The sequence below is a fragment of the Schistocerca nitens genome, chromosome 4 (genome assembly GCF_023898315.1).
Source record: "Schistocerca nitens isolate TAMUIC-IGC-003100 chromosome 4, iqSchNite1.1, whole genome shotgun sequence".
In the NCBI taxonomy this organism is placed as follows: Eukaryota; Metazoa; Arthropoda; class Insecta; order Orthoptera; family Acrididae; genus Schistocerca; species Schistocerca nitens.
In genome coordinates this window covers 185,705,457-185,730,139 of record NC_064617.1, presented here as the reverse complement: position 1 = coordinate 185,730,139, position 24,683 = coordinate 185,705,457, and the positions used below count along the sequence as shown (strand labels likewise).

At 43.1% G+C, this 24,683-nt stretch overlaps 1 protein-coding gene across 1 annotated transcript in view; it reads right to left on the bottom strand.

Moving 5' to 3' along the window:
- LOC126252195 (ESX-1 secretion-associated protein EspB-like) overlaps positions 1-14,984 on the bottom strand; it is a 36,884-nt gene extending 21,900 nt beyond the window's left edge. The window contains exon 1 of the mRNA XM_049953066.1: positions 14,797-14,984. Coding sequence (XP_049809023.1) covers positions 14,797-14,984 — 188 coding nt within the window. The remainder of the gene's footprint in view (positions 1-14,796) is intronic.
- Positions 14,985-24,683: the final 9,699 nt, after the last annotated feature.

The following is a 24,683-nucleotide window of genomic DNA, read 5'->3' as shown; positions in this document are numbered from 1 at the left end:
TACATGATTGCAATCTCTTCTTTCGGTACGCTAACCTCCTTCCACATTTCAACGGTGGAGCTGATCGCTCTGAGCTGTGGCACTCAACACTGAGGTAACAAAAGTCATGGGATTTCTCCTCGTATCGATTCGGACCTCCTTTTTCCCGGCCGGGTTCGATTCCCGGCATCATCATCATCATCTTTTTACCCGGCTTGGTGCAGCAACTCGACGTGGTATGAACTCAACAAGTTGTTGGAAGTCTCCAGCAGAAATACTTAAACATGCTGCCACTATAGCTGTCCATAACTGCGAAAATGTTGCCGGCGCAGGATTTTGATTACGACGTTATCTCTCGATTATGTCCTATTAATGTTCGATGGGATTTACGTCGGGCGATCTGGTGGCCGAATCATTCGTATGAACCGTGCAGAATGTCCTTCAAACTAACTGTGAACAATTGTGCCCAGTGACAGGTCGCATTGTCATCCATAAAAATTCCATCGTTGTTTGGTAACATGAAGTCCACGAATGCCTGCAAATGGTCTCCAGGTAGCGGAACATAGCCATTTCCAGTCAATAATCGGTTAAGTTGGACAAGAAAACCCAGCCCATCCATGTAAACACAGCACATACCATTATGGAGCCACCACCAGCTTGCACAGTGTTTTGTTGACAACTTGCGTTCATGGCTTCGTGCGGTCTGCAACACACTTGAACCCTACCATCAGCTCTTACCAACTTAAATCGGGACTCATCTGACCAAGCCACCGTTTTCCAGTCGTCTAGATTCAGATAGACACAGTCATGAGCCCAGGAGAGGCGCTGCAGGCGACGTCTTGGGTTCGGCACAGCACTCACTTCGGTCCTCTGCTGCCATAGCCCACTAGCGCCAAATTTCGTGTTACTCTCCTAACGGATACGTTAGTCGCATCTTCCACATTGATTTCTATGGTTTTTCACGCAGTGTTGCTTGGCTGTTAGCATTTACAACTCTACTTAAACGCCGCAGTTCTCGTCAGTTAAGTGTAGGCCGTCGGCCTCTGCGTTGTCCATGGTGAGAGGCAATGCCTGAAATCTGGTATTCTTGACACACCCTTGACACTGTAGATCTCGGAATACTGAATTTCCTAAGGATTTCATATGTGGCATGTCCCATGCATCTAGCTCCAACTACCATTCATCGTTCAAAGTCTGTTAACTTCCGTCGTGCGGCCATAATCACGTCGGAAACTTTTTCACATGAATCACTGAGTACAAATGACAGGTCCAGCAATGCACTGCCCCTTTATAGGACGTGCACGCGATACTAGCGCCATGTGTGTATGTGCATATCACTATCCTCTTACTTTTGTCACCTCCCTGTATTTTTAGGCACCATGTGTTGCGACTACAACGCCATCAGGTAACAGCTTTTCAAACTACTTTGAAACTTCTGTACACGTTCTGTACAAATTCTTACGGCTTTCACAATAAACATACCATTCGTTGCACTTTTCTTTCGATTTTAGTTTGTGAGATATTTGATTTTGAAATCAGAAACTCCTTAGCGATTGACATTATACAGGGTGATTAAAAAAGAATACCACAACTTTAGGAATTTAAAACTCTGCAACGACAAAAGGCAGAGCTAAGCACTATCTGTCGGCGAATTAGGGGAGCTATAAAGTTTCATTTTGTTGTACATTTGTTCGCTTGAGGCGCTGTTGACTAGGCGTCAGCGTCAGTTGATGCTAAGATGGCGACCGCTCAACAGAAAGCTTTTTGTGTTATTGAGTACGGCAGAAGTGAATCGACGACAGTTGTTCAGCGTGCATTTCGAACGAAGTATGGTGTTAAACCTCCTGACAGGTGGTGTATTAAACGTTGGTATAAACAGTTTACAGAGAATGGGTGTTTGTGCAAAGGGAAAAGTTCTGGACGGCCGAGAACGAGTGATGAAAATGTAGCACGCATCCAGCAAGCATTTGTTCGCAGCCCAGGAAAATCGACTCGCAGAGCTAGCAGAGAGCTGCAAATTCCACAATCAACTGTATGGAGAGTCCTACGAAAAAGGTTAGTTATGAAACCTGAACGTCAACTACCCGAGGCGATGGATCGGCCGCCAGGCAGCCCGTGACACAGCACTTCATCACTGGCATCCAAGAAGCCCTGATCTTACCCCCTGCGATTTTTTCTTATGGGGGTATTTTAAGGATATGGTGTTTCGGCCACCTCTCCCAGCCACCATTGATGATTTGAAACGAGAAATAACAGCAGCTATCCAAACTGTTACGCCTGATATGCTACAGAGAGTGTGGAACGAGTTGGAGTATCGGGTTGATATTGCTCGTGTGTCTGGAGGGGGCCATATTGAACATCTCTGAACTTGTTTTTGAGTGAAAAAAAACCTTTTTAAATACTCTTTGTAATGATGTATAACAGAAGGTTATATTATGTTTCTTTCCTTAAATACACATTTTTAAAGTTGTGGTATTCTTTTTGAATCACCCTGTATATACAACATAACTCGAGAATGGGCAATGTCAGCATACCCAGACTATTTTAATGTTTGGGAATATGGTGTACACACTCTTTTCATTGGTTCTAGTATCCCACTCAGACTGCTGTTCATTTAATCTCCAAACTCGCAGACGTCCTTTATTACATATTTGAGATGCTGTGGTCTCTTATACTCAGTCATATTGTACAAGCCCCAACGTACACGACATTGCCCTATAACTTAACACAATATCTGAGGGACATATCCCGAGAATGATCAGTAAAACCTTGACAGGTGTATTGCGAAAGGTACCGGTGAGCCTCGTGAGTACACTCCGCTTCATTTGTGGTAGTAATAAATGCCGACTGGGAAGCCCACAATAGCGTTGAAGATGACTTTATGACATGACCGCACAACATGCAGCGGTAACTGATACGACACCTGTGCCACTGGGGGCCAATCTTAGGCATTATTTTGACTCCCTTCTGAGAAAAGGATTTCTACATGTTCTAGGAAGTTTGTTTTCTCGTCTCGAATAATGCCTAGATTCTTCCAAACAGCGCTGCATTTTATAGGGATTCCTTCAAGCTAGAGAGTAAGTTTCTTACATCGCGCTGAAAGACAGCGAGTGCTCATACGGAGATGCAGAGACTGTCTGACGTGTGCTACAGTCGCCGACTGCTAGTACTTTTGCCCTTATTGCGGCTAAAAATGCGACTTTGATAAGTAAGGTTGCCTAAGTCTTCGTATGCACATTACGTAGTACCAATATAAATTCAGTCCTATACAGCATATAGATTGAATACAGACACTGTGTTGTACGTGCGTGCATTTTCCGAATTCGTCCAAATGTCCGAGAGCGTATTGGGCCGGACGTCCCTTTATGAACAGTAATCTTGTGGAGCATGTGCGGAAGCGCATTACGGAGAGCCGTCGTTTTCCGCACAGGACTCAACAGCAATTTCCAGCAGATATCCGGATCCCAGATACTGCAAACGACCATTCAAAACAAAATTCTGGCACAGTACCGGTCCACGAAAAACCTCACCTGCATAATAAAGCTGGACGCACAGAATGTTTTTCGTAGGCGTCACTGCGACGTTAACTAACAATCAGTCGCACAGCACTAATCTCGCTTCCATGGATTTCCGTTCTTCATTACATCTGAAGAAATTCTTGTTAGTAGTTGACGGGCTTCACACAATGGTTGCGTATCACTACGATAAATAAACACAAACGTTGTTTTCACATGATGAAAAACGTTTCAGTACTAACGATTGTTCCTTGTACTCCAGTAATCGTATATCGTTAATTAAGATTCCTTCCTCATTAACAGCCAAGCCTAATTTATTTCCTGACTTAGCCTCGTATTATTACAACTTGTGTGGAACTACTGCTGAGCATGAGAAATATAGATTACACTCATGGCTATCTGGAGAAATTTTTCCAAGAGGGGGCAAAGTTTTTAAATTACTGTTTTATATGTAACCGCATCGCTGAGCTAGAAAATGTGTCGTCGCCCAGGAACTAAATTGGGCAAAGCATACACAAAACTTACTGGGCCTTAAACGATTGATATTTATCAAATTAGTATTCGTAAGATAGATCAATTTCATATCTCAAAGGTAAGCGTTATCAATTTGATTTGCGAAGTACGTATTTTACGTTATTAAAACGAATATAGATGCCACTTTTTCATTCAACGATTTAAAATGTTATTCTCATATGATTACATCCAGCACAACCAATGAGTTATGAAACAAAGGTAGAAAAAGTTTACCAAAATTTATTTGTCTCTCCATTATGTGATATGAGACGAAAATAAAAAAAAAGAAATAGAAAAAAGTCAGTGATTGAGAAAATCCTGATGAATATGAGCAAAACAAACCCTTGAAATGCAGAAACAGGCTGTGAACTTTGAAAAAACGCTTATTATATTTGATATTATCTAAAATACTTCCTATCTAAAATACTTCCTTCGCTTACAGAACGAATCTGATCACGTTAATGGGTTTATTTCATCACTTTCTTGCTTTCCATTTTTTATACTTTTTGCACAATTAAAATTGAATAAAATGTACTTTGAAAAACTACGTCTTTTGTCTCGCTGATGTAAAGCGCCGCCTATGGCCAATAGCCATCTAGATGAACGTGAGAAACCTTCCAAAACCACCGTCAAATTTCGCGGTAAAATAGACTTTTGACAGCCTAGGACTGAACCAAGGCAATCCTCGTCTCTGCAAGTAGTCACTGGCGCTGTGTAGAGTTGAGAAGGTTTCAATTCCTAGAAAGAACATTTTTTCGACATTGAAATTTTGCACTTCTTTCCGCTCTTATAGTGCGGAAAATGACATTTTCTGTATCGACTGGAGCACTTGGGCTCACAGGTTAAGTACAAACGGCTGTATTCTTCAGTCTACTACATCAGCTCTACCGTCTAAAACTGAAGGTAAAATTTGCAAGCCGTCTCGCGTCTTCTTTGTCCGCAGACAAACTGCAAACTACTGTTGAGATTCCTTTGTACAGCAACTGCAGGAAGCTTCTTGAGAAACTGGGGACGGATCACAGGCACATATACTGCTGCCATGACTATCTATCTCTGGAAACCGCGCTTCAAGGCATTTCCTTAGCTGGAAAGAGCTCTGCGAGGAAGAGCGATAAAAGACTGGTGACATTATTTTAACGCTATTTTTTAAGTCCCTCACCTGTTCAGACTAGTGAACATCGCCGAAACAGTCACCGCTCCAATGAACCAGAATAATTTTCCGTAAACGGAGTGAAATAAAAAAATCCTCGAGGTAAGTAGTCACTGCTGAAGTCACAGTAATTCCTGTTGCACCAGGCACTGCTAATCTCCAGTTTAGCAGCGTTGAAGACAATCATTGCTAGAAATTCAAGAGAATTCTGTAATGAATAAGGAGCCTGTGCGCAGGTTCCAGGAGAGGAAAGTGCTACCTCTGCCGCCGCCCCTTCCCCCCCCCCCCCCCCAAACACACACACTTTGCGGACGCCCATAGATACATCTTAGTTGGAACAAATTGGTAGAAAACCATACGACAGTAGAAAATTTAGGATCTATCCCTTGTCCGCAGCTCGTGGTCGTGCGGTAGCGTTCTCGCTTCCCACGCCCGGGTTCGATTCCCGGCGGGGTCAGGGGTTTCTCTGCCTCGTGATGACTGGGTGTTGTGTGCTGTCCTGAGGTTAGTTAGGTTTAAGTAGTTCTAAGTTCTAGGGGACTGATGACCATAGATGTTAAGTCCCATAGTGCTCAGAGCCATTTGAACCATTTTTTTATCTATCCCTTCATCTCCTAAACTGAAGGTAAGTTTCTTGGTAATATATCTCCATATGAAATACATGATATTGAAGTCTGGTGCACTGCAAGCGATATTTCCCAGGTACTGTATTCTGGTGGCTTATCACATCAAAGGTAAGTGTGTGTCAGTGAGGAAATATAGGCGTTCTATTTTTATTTCATTTTGGCCTTCGTCTTCTATTCTGGCGGTGATCATCGCTTGACGAAGACTTGATCCTTTGCATGGGGGCTTAATTAATATATAATGAAAATAATTTTAATTTTTTTGCTTTAGTAGCTGTCTGTTCGATTACGAAGTCTCGTAAACGGTTGGCCCTGACTAGTATTATTACGCAATCTGACTGCTTAGAACAATAACAAAGAATGAAATGGAAATTTTCATTAACACAATTAATTAATTAAGTCCCCAGCAACTATAAAAACCTACGAAACCAAAGCACAAGTGTAACTGTTCTGTGTGTGGAAGTATGACTCAACGTACGCATCTGGCACGGTTCTTCTTCAATAACACAAGAAATTTTAAATATCATTTATACTGAATTAATTAAAGAAAATAAAAATACCATAATTACTCAAGAAAACCAGAATTACACTCTAATACAAGAACACAAGCCAGATGCTTTGTTGACTGAACCTGTAATGACGCATTATTCAGGACATTGAAATAATGAGAAAGAAAAGAAAAGTAGTTTGTTACCTTAATTTATATTGATGAAAAGCACTCTAGACATTACAATCTCTCCACATCGACTCGCTACTATCACATCTCAACAAGAACTTTTCAGTATCACATCTCAGCAAGCACTCCCTACTAGCACATCTGAACACGAACTGACTACTACGAGTCCTCGACAAGCACTGCCCACTACGAGTTCTCAATAATCACTGCCAGTGGAGGCGGCCGAACAATACTCTCTAGCGCGATCTCTGGCGCTGTGGCTCAGTGTAGCCACCTTTCACCTTGTAGCCGTATGCTACGTAACGCGCTGCCCGTGTTTTCGAATTAGTTCCACCCGAGAAATTTTCAGGTGGGCGGATGTAGGATTTTCAGAAGAAATGGGCCGAGAACATTCTGCTGCCGGAAGTGCATTGCCGCTATTTTCAGAACAATAGATAGAGATCTTAAAAGCGCCAGGGGGATTAGGAACGTTTGTTTACACTGCGGCGAAGACCGCGGCAGATCGCGAAGAAAAGTCCTCTCGTGGATTCTCTAAATTGAGGAAATTAACATTGTTAAATAAAGAGTTTGAAAGAATACCCCGAATGAGTCTTTTCAACTTGCAAACAAGTAAAAATGAAAATTGGACTCACTAAGAATCTCGCGGTCATCATTTCATCAGAACACCATCATCACTTGACGTCCCATTTAGACGAAACACAGTTGACTAATAAATGGACAATGTCCAGTACGAATGGGTCTGAAGACTACTTCATGCTTCTTATGAGGCTGAAACGAAGTGCACACCGGTCGATCTGACTGCTGCATAGACTGCCGGATGTGTTTCAATTTCGGAAAGTCACTACCACACCGAATTGTTACGGTCTGCTTCTGCAGTTCAATAACAGGTGGAAATTATTCCGCATGGTATCGCATCTTTTGTCGTATGATGGAACAGATGTCTGTCACGTTATCACGAGTTATTCGTCGGGTACTGACGGGTCTGACATGGTCTCAGAGGTGCAAGGTAGTTCCACAGCGGACAGATCTCATCTGCTCCAGAGCCTTAAAAGCTGCCCGTAGCTCTGCAAAATACAGTGAGGATATATTCAATGGGCGGTGTCAGAAGACTTTATAAGTCACAGCAATACAGCACACTACGTTACACTCATCAGCATATATGCACTGTGTCAGAAGGAATATAAATATTTTAGGAGGCACTAGTACAAACTAATTCAACTAATACATTCCATATAACATAGACGAATTTTTATTGCTTACAGAAATACAGCTGTTAGAATGCAACCTGAACGAATACTTGTGGAAGGTATTAAGCATAGACAAATGATTAAGTTCTAAGCTTCTTTTCCAGTATTTCAACTCCAATTTCAGTGCACTTTCGATTTCTCTTGACGACAGCACTTGCATCTCTTCTGGGGTTGTCTTGGCGTTCTTTTATCTTGGCAGCACTATTCATTAGCCGAACGATAGATTCACCACAGGCAAAAATCTAAAGGGCTGAAGTTCGGGGAACTCGGTGGCCAGGAACCGTGGCCATTTCTGTCGAGCCCTCTTTCGGGGAATGTTAGGTCCAAATGATGTTGCACCTGACCACTAGAATGTGAAGGGCCTCGTCATGCTGAAAGAGCATGGCCATCTTAGTAGCGAAAGCAGCCCCTTCCAAAAATGCTGGAAGCTCATTTTTAAGACAGTACACAGAACAGAGCCCTGTAAGACGATGCGGTAACACAACAGGCCCAATCAACTGACTATCTGTCATACTTCGCAATACATTTGCAGAGAAGTGTTTTTGGAAATATGTCTCCACAAAGGCATAGAGATTTTCGTCGGAACCAGCTACGTGACTTACGATTGTTGTTGATACCATCAAACGTGAAAGTGGCTTCATCAAATGGTTCAAATAGCTCTGAGCACGATGGCACTTAACATCTGAGGTCATCAGTCCCCTAGAACTTAGATCTACTTAAACCTAACTAACCTAAGGACATCACACACATCCATGCCCGAGGCAGGATTCGAACCTGCGACCGTAGCTTCATCAATTAATGGGATTACTCTGTGATTTTCCATTAGCCAATGGTCTGCCTTTATCTCTTTCTCGGAGGTGTTGAAACCGCTATGAATGATGAAGATAGAGAACGTGCATACATAATGTCCGCCTTAGACTTGTATGTGATACACCGATACGTCTAGAAATTCTGCGTGCGTTTCTTTGGTCTACGTCCTACGAGCTGAATAATGCCTTCTACTTCATTCACAGTCTGTTCGTCTTCACGTTCAGATGAAATATGAGTGCTGGGCACTGCGCCAGTCTCACTAAGTTTAGTGAAAACGCGAGTAAACGCTCTCGAATCTGCTTTTCTGCTGTTTCGTAATCGTTTGTGGCATTCTCTAAAAGCAGCAGCAGCAGCGGTTTTTGCATTACAAAACCCGTACGCAAATACCATGCCTGTGTACTTAGTATTTTGCTTGCTTAATCGGTACAGAGGAATTGCCAAACATATCACAATCACAGTTGAACTACTCGAGCACAAGAGCCGTTCTCTCTGGAACAAGGACTTCACTGCAATCCAAATCAGTCTGTCATTCTTACATATTATTATTTATTTTGAAACCACAATATTTCTTTTATATTTGACTGAAATTTTGTCCATGCACGAATGTTTAAAATGTACAAAAGAAACGGAATGAAATTTTCACTTTACTGCGGTGTGTGCGCTGATATGAAACTTCCTGGCAGATTAAAAATGTGTGCCGGACCGAGGCTCTAACTCTGGATCTTTGCGTCTCGCGAACACCTGCCACGAAAGGCAAAGATCCCGAGTTCGAGTCTCGGTCTGGCGCGCAGTTTTAATCTGCCAGAAAGTTTCAATAATAAAAAAAAACTATTTAAAACGTTTGGTGCTCAGTGCCTCGATCTCAACACATTTTTTGAAGTCGTTTTTCCAGAGAACGCCCCCTTCCCAACTTAAACTTTAAAACAAAAATGACAATCGATAAATAGCGCGTCCCATAACAAATGGTGTAACAACAAACGAAATCAAACCTTATCCAAGTAACCAGCAGTATATCTGTAACCAATAACGATTGGACACATATTACATGGAATGTTTTATTCGAATTAGTCTATATTAGCAGACTAATGACCTCAGCAGTTGAGTCCCATAGTGCTCAGAGCCAGTCTATATTAGCACCTACTGAAAATATTTACTATTCCTCCTCTAGCACTCTTTATAGTTGTGGTATTAAAAGGACAGCTATAGGTTGTTTCCGAAAAAGAAAGATGGAGTGTGCAGTTTGGTGAAAACCGCTGTATTAGAGATTATCTTGGGTCCTTTTGTTTTAGCTCTTTTTCAAGATACTAAATGTGTATCTGCAACAGATTGTTTTCCAGACACAATGTACCTTGTATGACAGATAGTTTTTGGAACTATGGACGGCTGTGATAGAGTGGTTCAAGAGACCGACAACAGAAAAAGACAACAGGTTGCAGAAGCGACCAATTCTGTATGCCTGTCACGACATGAGACGTTGTCGCAAGATGAAAAGAGGCGGCTCCCCTGCCTCGGCACAAAAGGTGGAAGGGGACCGGAAGATAAGGGATAAGGTCCAGGCGACGACCAAGTCATTAGACACGGAGCACGAGGAAGGGCGGGAAATAGACGAGGTGGAAGTAGGTGAGAAGTTTTCAAGGTATTCATCTTATCGATCGTCAGAACATATCTGACGAACTAATGTTGAACGAAGAGAAATGAGCATAGCGAAAGCAGTGAGACAAGGATTCAGTGACTTTGAAACATAATTTTGTCAACCACTCTGACTAGAAACCCTAAGAGCTTCTGGCTTTACATAAAATGAGTAAGCGGTTCCAAATCACCTTTTCAAACACTCAGTGATCATAACGGTACCGAAACGGAAAATGACGGACAGAAGTCTTCCCAAACAGTTTTACCTCGTAAGATCGTAATGCGATCCTAAGAACTTCGAAATAACAGACACTAAAATTTGTAGTGGAAGGCATCAGGACAAGATGATGTACCTGTAAGATACTACAAAGAGTGTGCCAAAGGACTTGCTCCCCTTCTAAGAGCAGTTTACTGTAGGTCGATGGAGCAACGAAGGGCACCTAGAGACAGGAAAAAGGCACAGGTCACCCCGTTTTCAACAAGTGTCGTAAGACAGATGCACGTAATTGTAGGCGCATATAGTTGTCGTAAATCTGTCGTAGGATTATGAAGTGTCATGTTGCCTGCTGTAATGTTGTTGCATTAATTTGAGGTGTAAGCGGCGCTGCTATTCAAGACCATAAAAGTGGGTTAAAAGCTGTGAGCTGTCTGGGGAAGTTAACCTTGCATTACTGCGCAACTGTTTCACCAGGTATCCAGTCTAGCTTACCAAATTCCCAACCAGACTAACATTAATTATAATCTTTTAATAGTCATACGACAACCGGAGATATATATATATATAAAAGAGAATTTAAATAAAAAGAAATAAATCAGTTTATATTTGGAAATTTATTTTAACATTGATCATTGAAATTTCAGCATATTAAACTTGATTCATAACTAAACTGGTGTCTTATTTAGGATTGTGAAAATGTGAGATTGTAATCTTACAGAACACATCAAATATGGAGCCAAGTTGGGAGACTGCATACAACACTGCATTCATAAAATAACACACGAAGAACGTTGTAACATATGCAAGAGGAAATTAACCACAACCAACCGATTCAATTTTCACCCAAAGAAGTTACGTTCGTAGCGCAATCCTGTCCGTCATGTAATTACCACACACTGGTATACTAAATTCATACTAACTCTCTGTGAAATCTTCCCGAAAAGAATAGCTGAGGGCTACTTTGATGATTACACCACATGATTCACGTTGTCAACTTGGTTTACACAAAGAGTGTAACTCCACAATAATTTTGATAATTAAAATAAATTAGATCGAAAAGCAATTTACAAAAGAAAAACCTCGAACTGGTTACTATCGTCTTACTATTAATCTGATGGGTCAAACAATTCTATAAGCACGTGGTACTGGTCTCACAAAGGACACCCCACGTGGGTTGAACATAAAAAAAAGTTGCTATATTGAAAAATATTGTCAAGACGAGACGTTATAATCTCACGCACATTCGCATTTAAGATTGATGATCTTAGTTAGAGTTACTGATCAACACGTGGTTCCACTTTACTAACAAAGTAGTGACAAAGCAACTACTGGAAGATATTCTGAACTGTACACTCGAATTACACTGCGTTGCAATTTAAGATAACATTATATATTTTAGAGATAAACCTGAAATAAAGGTGATTAAATTTTCAGTTAGGCTGAACTTAAGAAATCCATTGTCCTACGGACTTAGCAGAGACGCGCTTAGCCGGAGATCTTACCACTTCAGACGCTCGCCGCGGACAGACTGCCCTGGGCTCCTACGGAGCGCTTAACAGATACAAACGGAAGTGATCAGAGAGGCAGCTTCCTATACCAACATGACAAGGGACGGACAGGACTATACTAACCTCTTTGCTTTTAGTAAGCGTAGCCACCTGTTCCGACGTTGGTCCTACTGTTCTCTGGCAGACAGGCTTGTCTGCTACCATCCAGCATGCAACTAGAAATACATTTGCTCATTCATCCTCTCACACAGAAGGGAAGGGGGATGACAGTATCTTATGATATACAGTATATAAAAGAAAGCGGATGTAGGTTCCGTATGAGACTGTGTGACATGATTTACATATAAACTGTGTTTTAAAGTGTAGTAGTGTGACAGATCGTTTTTGTGTGAAAGTAACACATTTCACTGCTCAGTCTCCTCCCAGATAGTCAGAAACACCACAGTAAATTTAGAAGAGGAATTTATGCCGTAAATGACAACAGATTTAAGAAATTAACATGAAAGGAATCCAACAGAGACCTTTCACTGCCATCAGTGTGGGTGGTGCCAACAGCGAAGTGCCGTGGAGGTGATGCTACGGTGTGGAGGGAGTTTTTTGTGGTTATGGTGTGATCCCTTTATCGCGCTTAAAAAAAAACGGTAAATTCGCGATGACATGAACACATGAACACATTTCAGACCATTGTGTACTGCGTACAGTACAGGAACAGCTCGGAAACGACTACTGTTTCTATCAACATGGCAACGTACCCTGTCATAAGGCAGCGTCTGTGAGGCAACGGTCTGTGGAAAATGACATCCCTGATATGGAGTGGCTTGTCCAGAGTTCCGACTTGAACACAGTGGACACATCTGGCATGAGTAAGTACGTCGACGTCTGCTCCAGACTCCATGTCCAACATCGCTACCATCTCTGGTTTCGGCGCTTGAGAAGGAAGTGGCTGTTATTCCTCTGCAGATATTCATGCACCTCATTGAAAATCTCCCCAGCACAGTTCAAGCAAATCATAAAGGTAAAGGGTGGACACACCTCGCATTAGTGTCGGCTGACAGATGTCCATAAACTTTTGATCAGGTAGTGTATACATACGTTCTCTAGCTATAATGAATGAAATCGTGATCTTACGAAGGTCACTCCAAAAGAAATGCGCACTACTTTTTTTTTAAATCCATCTTTTATTCGACATGTTTGGAAGTTTTACAGTGTGTAGATACATCCTTTAGGAACAATATTTTCATTTCTCCACATAATTTCCATCCCTCTCAACTGCCTTACGCCATCTTGGAACCAGCGCCTGTATACCCGCGCGGTAAAATTCTAGACCAATCTGTTAGAGCCACTGTTTGGCAGCGTGCACAAGGGAGTCATCATCTTCAAACCTTGTTCCACGAAGAGAGTCTTTCAGTTTCCCGAAGAGATGATAGTCACATGGAGCCAGGTCAGGACTGTAAGGCGGGTGTTTCAGTGTTGTCCATCCGAGTTTTGTCATCGCTTCCATGGTTTTTTGACTGACATGTGGCCGTGCTTTGTCGTGCAACAGCAAAACATCCTGCTTTTGCCGATGTGGTCGAACACGACTCAGTCGAGCTTGAAGTTTCTTCAGTGTCGTCACATATGTATCAGAATTTATGGTGGTTCCACTTGGCACGATGTCCACAAGCGAGAGTCCTTCGAAATCGAAAAACACCGTAGCCATAACTTTTCCAGCAGATGGTGTGGTTTTGAATATTTTTTTTTCCTTGGTTGAATTTGCATGATGCCACTCCCTTGATTGCCTCTTGGTCTCTGGTGAAAAATGATGGAGCCATGTTTTATTACCTGTCACAATTCTTCCAAGAAATTCATCTCCACCATTCTCGTACTGTTCCAAAAGTTCGCTGCATACAGTTTTTCTTGTTTCTTTGTGAGCCACTGTCAACATCCTGGGAACCCACCTGGCACAAACCTTTTTTAACGCCAACACTTTCAGTATTCTGCGCCGCTCGGGATTAGCCGAGCGGTCTAGGCGCTGCAGTCATGGACTGTGCGGCTGGTCCCGGCGGAGGTTCGAGTCCTTCCTCGGGCATGGGTCATGTGTGTGTGTGTGTGTGTGTGTGTGTGTGTGTGTGTGTGTGTGTGTGTGTTTGTCCTTAGGATAATTTAGGTTAAGTAGTGTGTAAGCTTAGGGACTGATGACCTTAGCAGTTAAGTCGCATAAGATTCCGCACACATTTGAAAATTTTTCAGTATTCTGCAAACACTTCCTTTCCCTATCCCAACGTACGGTGACAATTCGTTCCCTGTGATGCGTCTGTCAGCAGTCACCAATTCGTTAACTCTCTGCACATTGTCTGGAGTGTGTGCAGTACGAGGCCTGCCGCTGCGAGGAAAATCCTCAATACTGCCGTGCCCGCTTTCATTACATAACCTGCTTGCCCACCGACTAACTGTACTGCGATCGACAGCAGCATCTCCATACACCTTTTTCAACCTCTCGTGGATGTTTCCCACTGTCTGGTTTTCACAACACAGGAATTCTATGACAGCACGTTGCTTCTGACGAACGTCAAGTGTAGCAGCCGTCTTGAAGAAATGCTGTGACGGCGCCACTCACGGGAACAGGTTGAACTAACTTTGAAAATAAGCGGGAAGGATGTATCTACACACTGTAAAACTTTCACACATGCAGAATGAAAACCGTATTTTTACAAAAATAGTGTGCATTTCTTTTGGAGTGACCCTCGTACGATGCAGCTCCCTCAGAAATTGGGCCCCTTTGACAGGCTGTGTCATTGGCTCTGGTGCTCCTGTAGCTGCGCTCCCGCTTTCATTGATAAACTCCTCTCACCTCTCTCAGCCTTCCCGTGCTTGGATCGGACAGGCAGCTGGCCAGGCGGAGTCTGCACACCTAGCCAGCACGGGGGCGCCGCGGCGGCAGCCAGCCGACTAATTGACGGCGCTCCAAATTGATTCAAGTGGCGTCGGCGTCGGCGTCAGCGTCGGTTGTGGCCGCCCCCCGGCTGTCGCTCTAGAAATAGAGCCGCCGCCGCCGCCGCCGCCGCCGCCGCCAGACGCCCCGCTCTGTGATACAGGCCGCGCCAGCCTGCGGATCAAAGCGAGCCCACCATCGCACATGGCGGACAGCGGCCGGCGGGCAGTGGCACGCGCTACCGTATCCCAAAGTCCTGTTCTCTGCCAAAGGACTGTCACTATTCACGTAGACCGGCGTGCCGGATAATCGACGATGCTCACAAGGCAACCTCCCCATCGCACCCCCCTCAGAATTAGTTATAAGTTGGTACAGTGGATAGGCCTTGAAAAACTGAACACAGATCAATCGAGAAAACAGAAAGAAGTTGTGTGGAACTATGAAAAAAATAAGCAAAATATACAAACTGAGTAGTCCATGTGTAAGATAGGCAACATCCTGGTGATTGTAAACCCATGAGCGCCGTGGTCCCGTGGTTAGCGTGTGCAGTTGTAGAACGATAGGTCCTTGGTTCTAGTCTTCCCTCGCGAGAAAATTTTAATTTTTTATTTTCAGACAATTATCAAAGTTCAGGCACTCACATATAATCAACTTCGCTCTCCAAAATTCCAGGAGATGTTCAGATTTGCTTGGACACATGCAGGATTTGACGGTCTACACACGGAAAAATTTGAAAACGTTAAAAACATATGTTTTGACAGAGCACAGGGAAATCTGAGCGACTGTGAAACTGTTGCATTCATTTGTTGCAGTTTATGTGACAAACTCTTATGTTTTCACACTTTTTTGGGAGTGATTATCACATCCACAAGAAAACCTAAATTGGGCAAGGTAGAAGAATCTTTTTACCCATTCACCAAGTGTACAAGTTAGGTGGGTCGACAACATATTCCTGTCATGTGAAGCACATGCCGTCACCAGTGTCGTATAGAATATATCAGACGTGTTTTTCTGTGGAGGAATCCGTTGACCTATGACCTTGCAATCAAATGTTTTCGGTTTCCATTGGACAGGCACGTCCTTTCGGCTACTAATCGCACGGTTTTGCGGTGCGGTCGCAAATCACAGACACTAAACTTATTACACTGAACAGAGACGTCAATGAACGAACGGACAGATCATAACTTTGCAAAAATAAAGAAAGTAAACTTTTCACTCTAGGGAAGATTTGAACCAAGTACCTCTCGTTCCGCAGTTGCTCACGCTAACCACGGGACCACGGCGCTCCTGAACTCGGACTCTCCTAGATGTTGCCAATCTTGCACATGGACTACTCAGTTTGTATATTTTGCTTATTTTTTTCATAGTTCCACACAACTTCTTCCTGTTTTCTCGATTGATCTGTGTTCAGTTTTTCAAGGCCTATCCACTGTGCCAACTTATAACTAAATCTGAGGGGGGTGCGATGGGGAGGTTCCCTTGTCAGAATATGCCCCATAGATGTCACGATCAAATACTGAGCTGCAAACTACTGGTTAGAGATGGGGAGACTAGATAAGTTACGCACAGTAACCGGTGTGCCGATACAGACGACACGTCTCCTTAAAAGCTGACATTTGGATACACGGCAAGGTGAGTGGGACGTAAGTGATAGAGACGTAGACTGCACGACTTCCTCCCTGACATAAGAGAGCGGTTGAGAATGAAACATGTCGATCCCAGTCGCGGTATGGTACATTTCCTAAATCGACACGGACGCACTTTAACCACGAGTCTGAGACAGACACCTGCATGCCCATGCGGGGAAGAAAGTTCTCCAAAATACACTTTCTTTTTCTTTGGGCAATACGTGAACGATAGACATCCACTACACTATCACTATACTAGGAGAACTCGTGAAGAGTCCGGGAAACAAGGCAAGAAAAGAAATAGTCTACCTCTGTAACGAGATATATGACGAAGGGGAATGGCTTGAGGACTTCCTTGCAACAGTTATGATACCAATAGAGAAAAAGAGAAACACTAAAAATTTTTTAAGAGCACCGGACCATCAGTCTAATTTCTCATGCAGCTTAAGTCTCGCTGAGAGTGTTGAACAGAAGGTTATATGGCAAGCTGGATAGAGGGATTGCAGAGGAGCAGTTCGGATTTAGAAGAGGAAAAGGAACAAAAGATGCTATTGGCCTGCTAAGAACTATAGGGGAAAGACATATGGAAAAAGGTAGACAAATCTTTGCTGTTTTTATAGAAAAGGCTTTTGACAGAGTTCAGTGGAACAAGCTGATGGATATTTTGAAGAGGAAAGGAGTAGATTGGAAAGAGAGACGACTGATACAGAATCTATATTTCCACCAGAAAGTAAGGATAAGGATTGGAAATGAAATGTCAGCAGGAAGCAGCATTGGACGAGGTGTTAGACAAGGTTGTTGCGTTTCCCCGCTGTTGTTTAACGTTTACCTTGAAGAGATTATTGCGAAAAGTTTGGATGGGAAAAGAGGACTATGTATTGGCGGAAAGAGAATAGAATGTATAAGTTTTGCTGATGACATGGTATTAGTGGCAGAAAGTGAGCGGACAGTGAATAACATGCTCAAAGATCTGAACGAAGCTTGTGTGGAATATGGGATGCAAATAAACACAGCAAAAGCAAAGAGTATGGCCATCAGTACAAGACGCAGACTGTCCAATATTAAAATAGGGCAATCTACCATTAGCCAAGTAAGTGAATTTAAATATCTTAGAAGCACAATAACTGAAGACTTGAGATATCACCAGGAGGTGAAAACTCGAATTGCCATAGCGAAGGAGGCATTCAACAGAAAGAGGAGACTCTTATGTGGTAAATTAGATAAAGGATTAAGGAAAAGACTTGGCAAATTTTTTGTCTGGAGTGTGGCACTATATGGGGCAGAAACATGGACGCTGAGACAAGAGGATGAAAAAAGGTTAGAAGCATTTGAGATGTGTATGTGGAGGAGAATGGAGAGAATAAGCTGGATGGAAAGAGTGAGTAATGAAAGATTATTGGAAAGGGTTGGTGAGAGAAGGTGTCTGCTGAAGGTTGTAAGAGAAAGGAAAAGGAACTGGCTCGGACTTTCATTGAGAAGGGAGTGCTTGCTAGCAGATGCTTCAGAAGGATTGGTTTGTGGGAGAAGACTGAGAGGAAGAAGGAGATACAAGATGATAAACGACATAAAGGGAAGAGGAAATTATGCAGACCTGAAGAGGATGGCAGAAGACCGGACAACCTGGAGAACTACCATTTGAAAACCTGCCTTGTGGCAGAACACTGATGATGATGATGATGATGATGATGATGATGATGCACTACACAGAAACAGACATACTCACCAGGTGCAAAGTATGAAACCGGAATTTCGTTGCAATAATTACACGTCTGTTGTTTAAAACTGATAAACAATATTTTATTCAAAAATAATCTCTATTGCTGTTTATACATTTCTCCTACCTCTTCGGCAGGCTATGAACGCCACGCCAAAAAACCAGTTCTTCTTTTGAAGCGAACCAGTTAGCGAGTCATTTTCGTACATTTTCACACAAACTGAAGCGTTCTTCAGCGAAAGCGTGTCCCAGTGATGCAAATAGACGATAATCGGACGGAGCCAAGTCTGGAGAATAGGCCGCATGCCCTAGTATTTCTCGACTGAACGCCTCGATCGTTTCGCTGGCCCGTTTTGCTGTGTGTGATGGGGCGCTATCCTGGAGCAATTCTCCCCCGTCGGAGGTTCGAGTCCTCCCTCGGGCATGGGTATGTGTTATCAGCGTAAGTTAGATTAAGTAGTGAGTAAGCCTAACGACCGATGACCTCAGCAGTTTGGTACCATAGGGACTTACCACCACCATGGAGCAATATGACTTTCTGTTGCCTTTTTCCATGTTCCGGTCGCTTTCCAAGTAATGCTCGCTGTAAATATATCATTTGCTGTTAGTAGAGATCACCAGGTTTTAGCAGCTCATAAACGATCTTCTGATCGCACCAAACACAGCACTGTCTTCTTTCCAAAGAGGTTTGACCTTGTAGCGAATGTCGATTGTTTGCCTGGATTCACCCATGATTTACGACGCTCAGGATTCTCAAAATATATCCATTTTTCATCACCTGTCACTGTTCAATGGAGAAACGACTTTCTTTTGTATCTGGCGAGCAGCATTTCACAAGTGCTCTTACGATTTGCTTGCTGTCTTTCACTCAATTCATGCGGAACCCATTTTCCCCATTTTCTGAGCCTTTGCCATAGCTTTCAACAGAGGAGAAACGGCTTTCTGCGTCACATTCAATTATTCCGCGAGCCTGCTTGAGTTTGAGTATTATCTTCATCCAATAAGGCCTGCAATTCGTTGTCTTCGAACTTTTTCGGTGGTTTCCCGCGCTCTTCGTTTCTCATGTCAAAATTACTACTTTTGAATTTTTTGAACACTGTGTTTTCACAAGAACGTGTTCGTCGGAAGCTTCGAGAAGCATTCGATGCGATTCTGCAGCAGTTTTCTTCAAACGATAACCGGAAACCAATGCTGTCCGCAAATCTTAGATCGTTGGCGCAGAACTCGACATGTTTTCAGGTTTGAAACAGATACCGATGCATGGAACTTGCGTTACTGTGTGTTGACATTTGTCGTCAGCCGTTACAGGAAGCAGATGGCGCTGCAGACGCGGTCTCATGGGCGCTACACTGACGGCCAGTACCATCTATAGGGAAATTCGGGTTTCATACTTCTGCACCTGGTATATACACAGCAATAAGAGACGAAGAATAATGGGCACAACTGAATGCATTAACAAACAGTATTTCAAAATGGTTCAAGTGGCTCTGAACGCTGTGGGACTTAGTATCTGAGGTCATTAGTTTCCTAGAACTTAGAACTACTTAAACCTAACTAACCAATGGACATCACACACATCCATGCCCGAGGCAGGATTCGAACCTGCGATCGTAGCGGTTGCGCGGTTCCAGACTGAAGTATCTAGAACCGATCGGCCACACCGGCCGGCAAACAGTATTTAAGAAAAACACATGAAGTGTACCTGCGGATACGACATAACATACATGCCTACATGCAACAACAATCTGCATAGCAAGGACAGTGACACCCATAGTGACAGCGTAAATAGTGAAAGAGAAAAGGAACTGGAGGAGGAGGACAAGATGTAACAGTAAATAAGACACCTAGACTTATGACTCAGACATAACGTGCCAAAATGCACCGAAAAATTGTACATATCAGTCAAATAACACTTAAGGACAGTGAGTACTTCAGTAAATGTTGTGTAAGGTTCTGGCAATGTAGCCACGAAAGCACCAAACGTTGTACACGCATGAGTGCCTGATCTTAACGTATAGAATTAGCAGTACCATTTCTCCGCTACTAACTAAGATTTTTTGTTGTGACTGTCGGTCAAAAGCTCGAAGAAACCATTCCGAGGTATTCACCACCACTCAAAATTGTTGAAGGCGCTAGGAGATCTCCTCTCTATCTTACCATGCTTCTGCATTCTTCTAAAAACAACGAAATTTTATATATGTTTCAGTCTCAATATATGCAACGAATTTCGCGCAGCTAAGAAATCAGAAGATACAACAAAAATAGTACTATTAGAATGAGAAGTAACTCTTTTTTTTACGAAAATAGGCTTTCCGCAACGTTCATACAATTTTTGGAAGTTGTGTTTGAATGTTTCTTTTGGGTCCATCGAAGCATCTATTTCATGCACTGCCATACTGCAGTGCCTGTGATGTTAAGAAGTACGATGTAGTGTTCCTTCCGACATGCATGCTTGTCCGAAGGAACAGGCACTGTGGCGACTAAAGCCATCTTGAAATACATGAAATGTATTTGCAGTTGTGAAAACGAACAACCATCAGCTGTATAATGGAATGACAACAATGAAAATTTGTACCGGAATGGGGCTCGAATGCGGATTTCCCGCTCTACACGAGGGGTCACCTTAAGCGCTGTGGCTTGTAAGGTGGCGTGGTGGTCTCCTGACCTTCATTCTTACATATTCCGTCCTCACAATCGTACTCCGCACATCAAGACGCTTCATTCGAACCCAAACTCGATAAGGTAGAGTCAATTTTGTATGAATTCATGGAAGCGACATGCAAATCTAATAAGTAAATTGCAAGTGCGCACCGAGGTTGAAAAAAGTCGAGGCTGGCGTACACAACATGACGGCCACAGGAATTTTCGTTCTAAAAAGGAAACCAGCCCGCTGGGAAGACCATCCCTTCAGAGGGCTGGGTCAACAATGTACCTACTTCAGCTGAAGCGACCGCCCAGAGAGAAGATAGCTTCTGCCATAGCGAAGGGATAACGACCCCCGTGTTCGACTTAAAAGCAAATTCCGCTACATTGTGTGGGAGCGCCCAGAAGATGCATTTTTTTCATGGGCCGACTGCGTAGTTACGGAGTTCTCACAGGAGGACAGAATACAACTAACAGAGATGCTCCAGATTTCCGCACTGGTCGACTTAAACGAAACGTCATTCTCCCGTTTAAAAGAGCGACGCTGATTGGCGGAATATTTCTGACGCAAAGAGTCAGAGGAGTGAGGGTACCCTTGCAACTTTTCCAGAAAAAGGGGCCACTCCATTGTCGTTCTCGGAGCGGGAACAGGTAATGAGAGCGAGTGCGCTCGTATGTGTACGCAAAGAGCGAGGAACAAAGTCTCTCCTCAGTACTTCACTGGGAGAGCACCTCTGCCGTTAGCGAATCGGAGTGACACTCTATACTGAGTCGCTCGCGATTACGCATTATTCTCTGCGAGCGAGTATTGAGTGGCATCGTGGTGGACTGGTTATCTGAGCAATGTACCATACCAATAGTTAGACTAGGGGCGGATAGGGGTCCTTGACTTTATCAAGGTGTAGGAAGAGTTTGATTGGCGAAGGTCAATCCAGATAGAAAGAGATAGTTGTGTTATTTGTCAGCAGCGGGTGATGCAGGCAGCAGTCGTCGCAGCTCACGGTACTGTACGTTACAGCATATGTGAGCCCCATCTGTCCTCCATAACAGTACACTCTATTACATTTCTCAAGCGACAGCCTTGACCGTACCTAGAAAAGTTATTTAAGTTTTGTAGGCGTGGCTCTCAGCCATTCTGCCGAGTAAATAACATTCTTAAAAAAAAAAACAGAGAAAAGAACCTTTCCATACTTTGTAAAAGTAATAGCATTCCTATCCATAAGAGGCAATATCCTGTTCCAGAAAGAACCCGGAAATTTATTAATTTTTTACAAGAAAAAGTTTCACTTGATTTCTCAGAATTTTTTTGCAATAAATAATATTTTTCGTTCGTTTAATGTTTTTCTTACACTAACTAGTAATACTCCTGTACCCAAGTATCCCACTAGTTATGTAAGAATATAGAATATTTTGGTGTCTTTTCCTTACAGCGGGCGACTCCAGAAGATATTTGTTGCTGAAGGTTTTCAAGCAGTTCTTGTTGGTACATTAGGAACGTCTGTCTGACTTCTGGAGTAGTGTGAGGTGGAAATTGTTTCTTGCAGGAGCCAAAGGGTACTTGTTGGATCAATCCATTGTGCAACTTGACAAAATAAAACCCACACACTCACAGGCTATCCGTGCATGACCCACAGCGAGACACAAATTTCCGTATGTCGCCGTTCATGCATCACAACCTGCAATCTACTCGATGTGTAAGTCCCCTACAGGTGGAGGATATTTTAATTGAAAACTGATGCCTGGTATCGCTGGATAAATACGATATTGCTGTGTCTGTGTTGTTTAGAAGTGTGATGCAATGTTCCTTCGGACATGCAACATCATATTTACAATATTTCATATTTATCTGTCGATACCAGGCAGCGACTTTCATTTAAAATGTCGTCCCCTGTACGGGAATTATATGTGTACGAGAGCAGCTCGTGACGCATGAACGACTACATATGCATGTTTTGTGTCTGGCAAGGATAGCCAAAGCGATTAATGTGACTGCTCCTGTAAAGAGGGAAATCTGGGTGAGTCCCAGTCCGGCACATAATTTCATTGTCGTCATTCCATTATGTAGCTGATGGTTGTCCGTATTCGCAGCTGCGAATACATTTCATGTATTTCGTGCATTGTTTGCGAGTTCGTCGAAATGTCTCGGTGACATTTTTGTTCTACGACGGTGACTGTTTCCCATGGTATTTCACATCTAATAAGTGGTACCAGATAACCACTATGAATTAATGAGCGCTAGTCAAACATGGATCTACTCTTCAACGTACCGAAGCCTTCATGAATGATAGCTTCAGTGCTGTTCTTACTAATATGCCAATTCCAGAAAAATAATACCGGAAACGCAAAGGTTCTGTGTTAACATCTGTCGTACTTGCTCAATGTCGTAAACCGTTATTCTTGTCGATGACCAACTTGAATGTATGTACAGTTTTCCTTTTCCTTACCAAGAGTGCTTCTGCTCACGACGCCTCTTTCACACACTTGCCGCATACGAATCCCTCGTAATGTTTAACACCACCTGATAAATGTGCGTTGTTCCTCTCCATCCTAGCACAAGTCTCAAATGGTTCAATGGTACTTAACATCTGAGGTCATCAGTCCCCTAGACTTAGAACTACTTAAACCTAACTAACCTAAGGACAGCACACACATCCATGCCCGAGGCAGGATTCGAACCTGCAACCGTAGCAGTAGCGCGGTTCCAGACTGATGCGCCTAGAACCGCTCGGCCACAGCGGGCGGCCGTACAAGTGTCCTCAGTTGGTATGTCATGAGGCGTCAAGAGAGAAATCTTCTTCACAGAAATAATTCACTCTTGTCTTAGTCGGCAAAATTCTATTGTTTTTATTCCTGATGCGTTGCGCTATATGTACAGAATCTACTGTGTGGAATATGGAGGAGGGTGTATGTTGTGCATTGAACTGGGGACCTAGAAACGACGGAGAGGCTTCGTCCCACCTTAGTTAGCCCTCAGTGGTTCACAACCCCACAGCAGCCCACCCACCTCACCGCCGCCCCACAACGAACCCAGGGTTATTGCGTGGTTCGGCCCCCAGTGGTTCCCCCGCCTCCACCCCTCGTGTCACCCTCCCCACCCCTCCCCAGGAACGTCTCATACCAGGCAAGTGTAACCCCAGTGTTTGCATGGTAGAGTAATTTTAGTGTATGCGTACGTGGAGAAAGTGTTTGCACAGCAATCGCCGACGTAGGGTAACTGAGGCGGAATAAGGGGAAACAGCCTGCATTCGCCGAGGCAGATGGAAAACCGCCTTAAGGGGACATTGTAAGTGAAATTCGTTGAAATTTGACAATTTCTGTTTTCTACTCCACAATGAACTTTGGACTTTCCTGAACTTTTTGGTATATAATACATTAAAATCACGCAATTGTGAGACCGTCAAATAATATTTTGAATGTTGGCGTGTGACTGTCAAATTTCGCGGCTATGCATATACTGCCACAGTTGAGCAGTCATATCTTGGGAAATACACATTCTAGAAGGCTGTGAATTACTTTGTTTTTTAGACAAATGTTGATGGTGTTAGGACAGCAACCAGCCACAAATTTACTTTCAGTTCCTTTATTCAAAGGGCACCGTTACCGGTTTCGAATCGGTGTGATTCATCCTCAGACGGTTTACACACTTTCTTTATGACATGTGGTGCGTTTTTTACAGATTAATTGTCCTAAAATATAAATAATACGTTGCCCTTTGAATAAAGGAACTGGAAGTAAATTTGTGGCTAGTTGCTGTCCTAACACCATCAACATTTGTCTTCAAACAACAGCCACGGTCTCCATCATGTCATCATATGACAAAATTGCACTTTGTTTTGTGACTACTGCTACGTCTCAGAAATTGGCATTACGAATAAACAAATCAGTCCTTTGTTTCTGATACTAGTTTTCGTTGAAAGTAG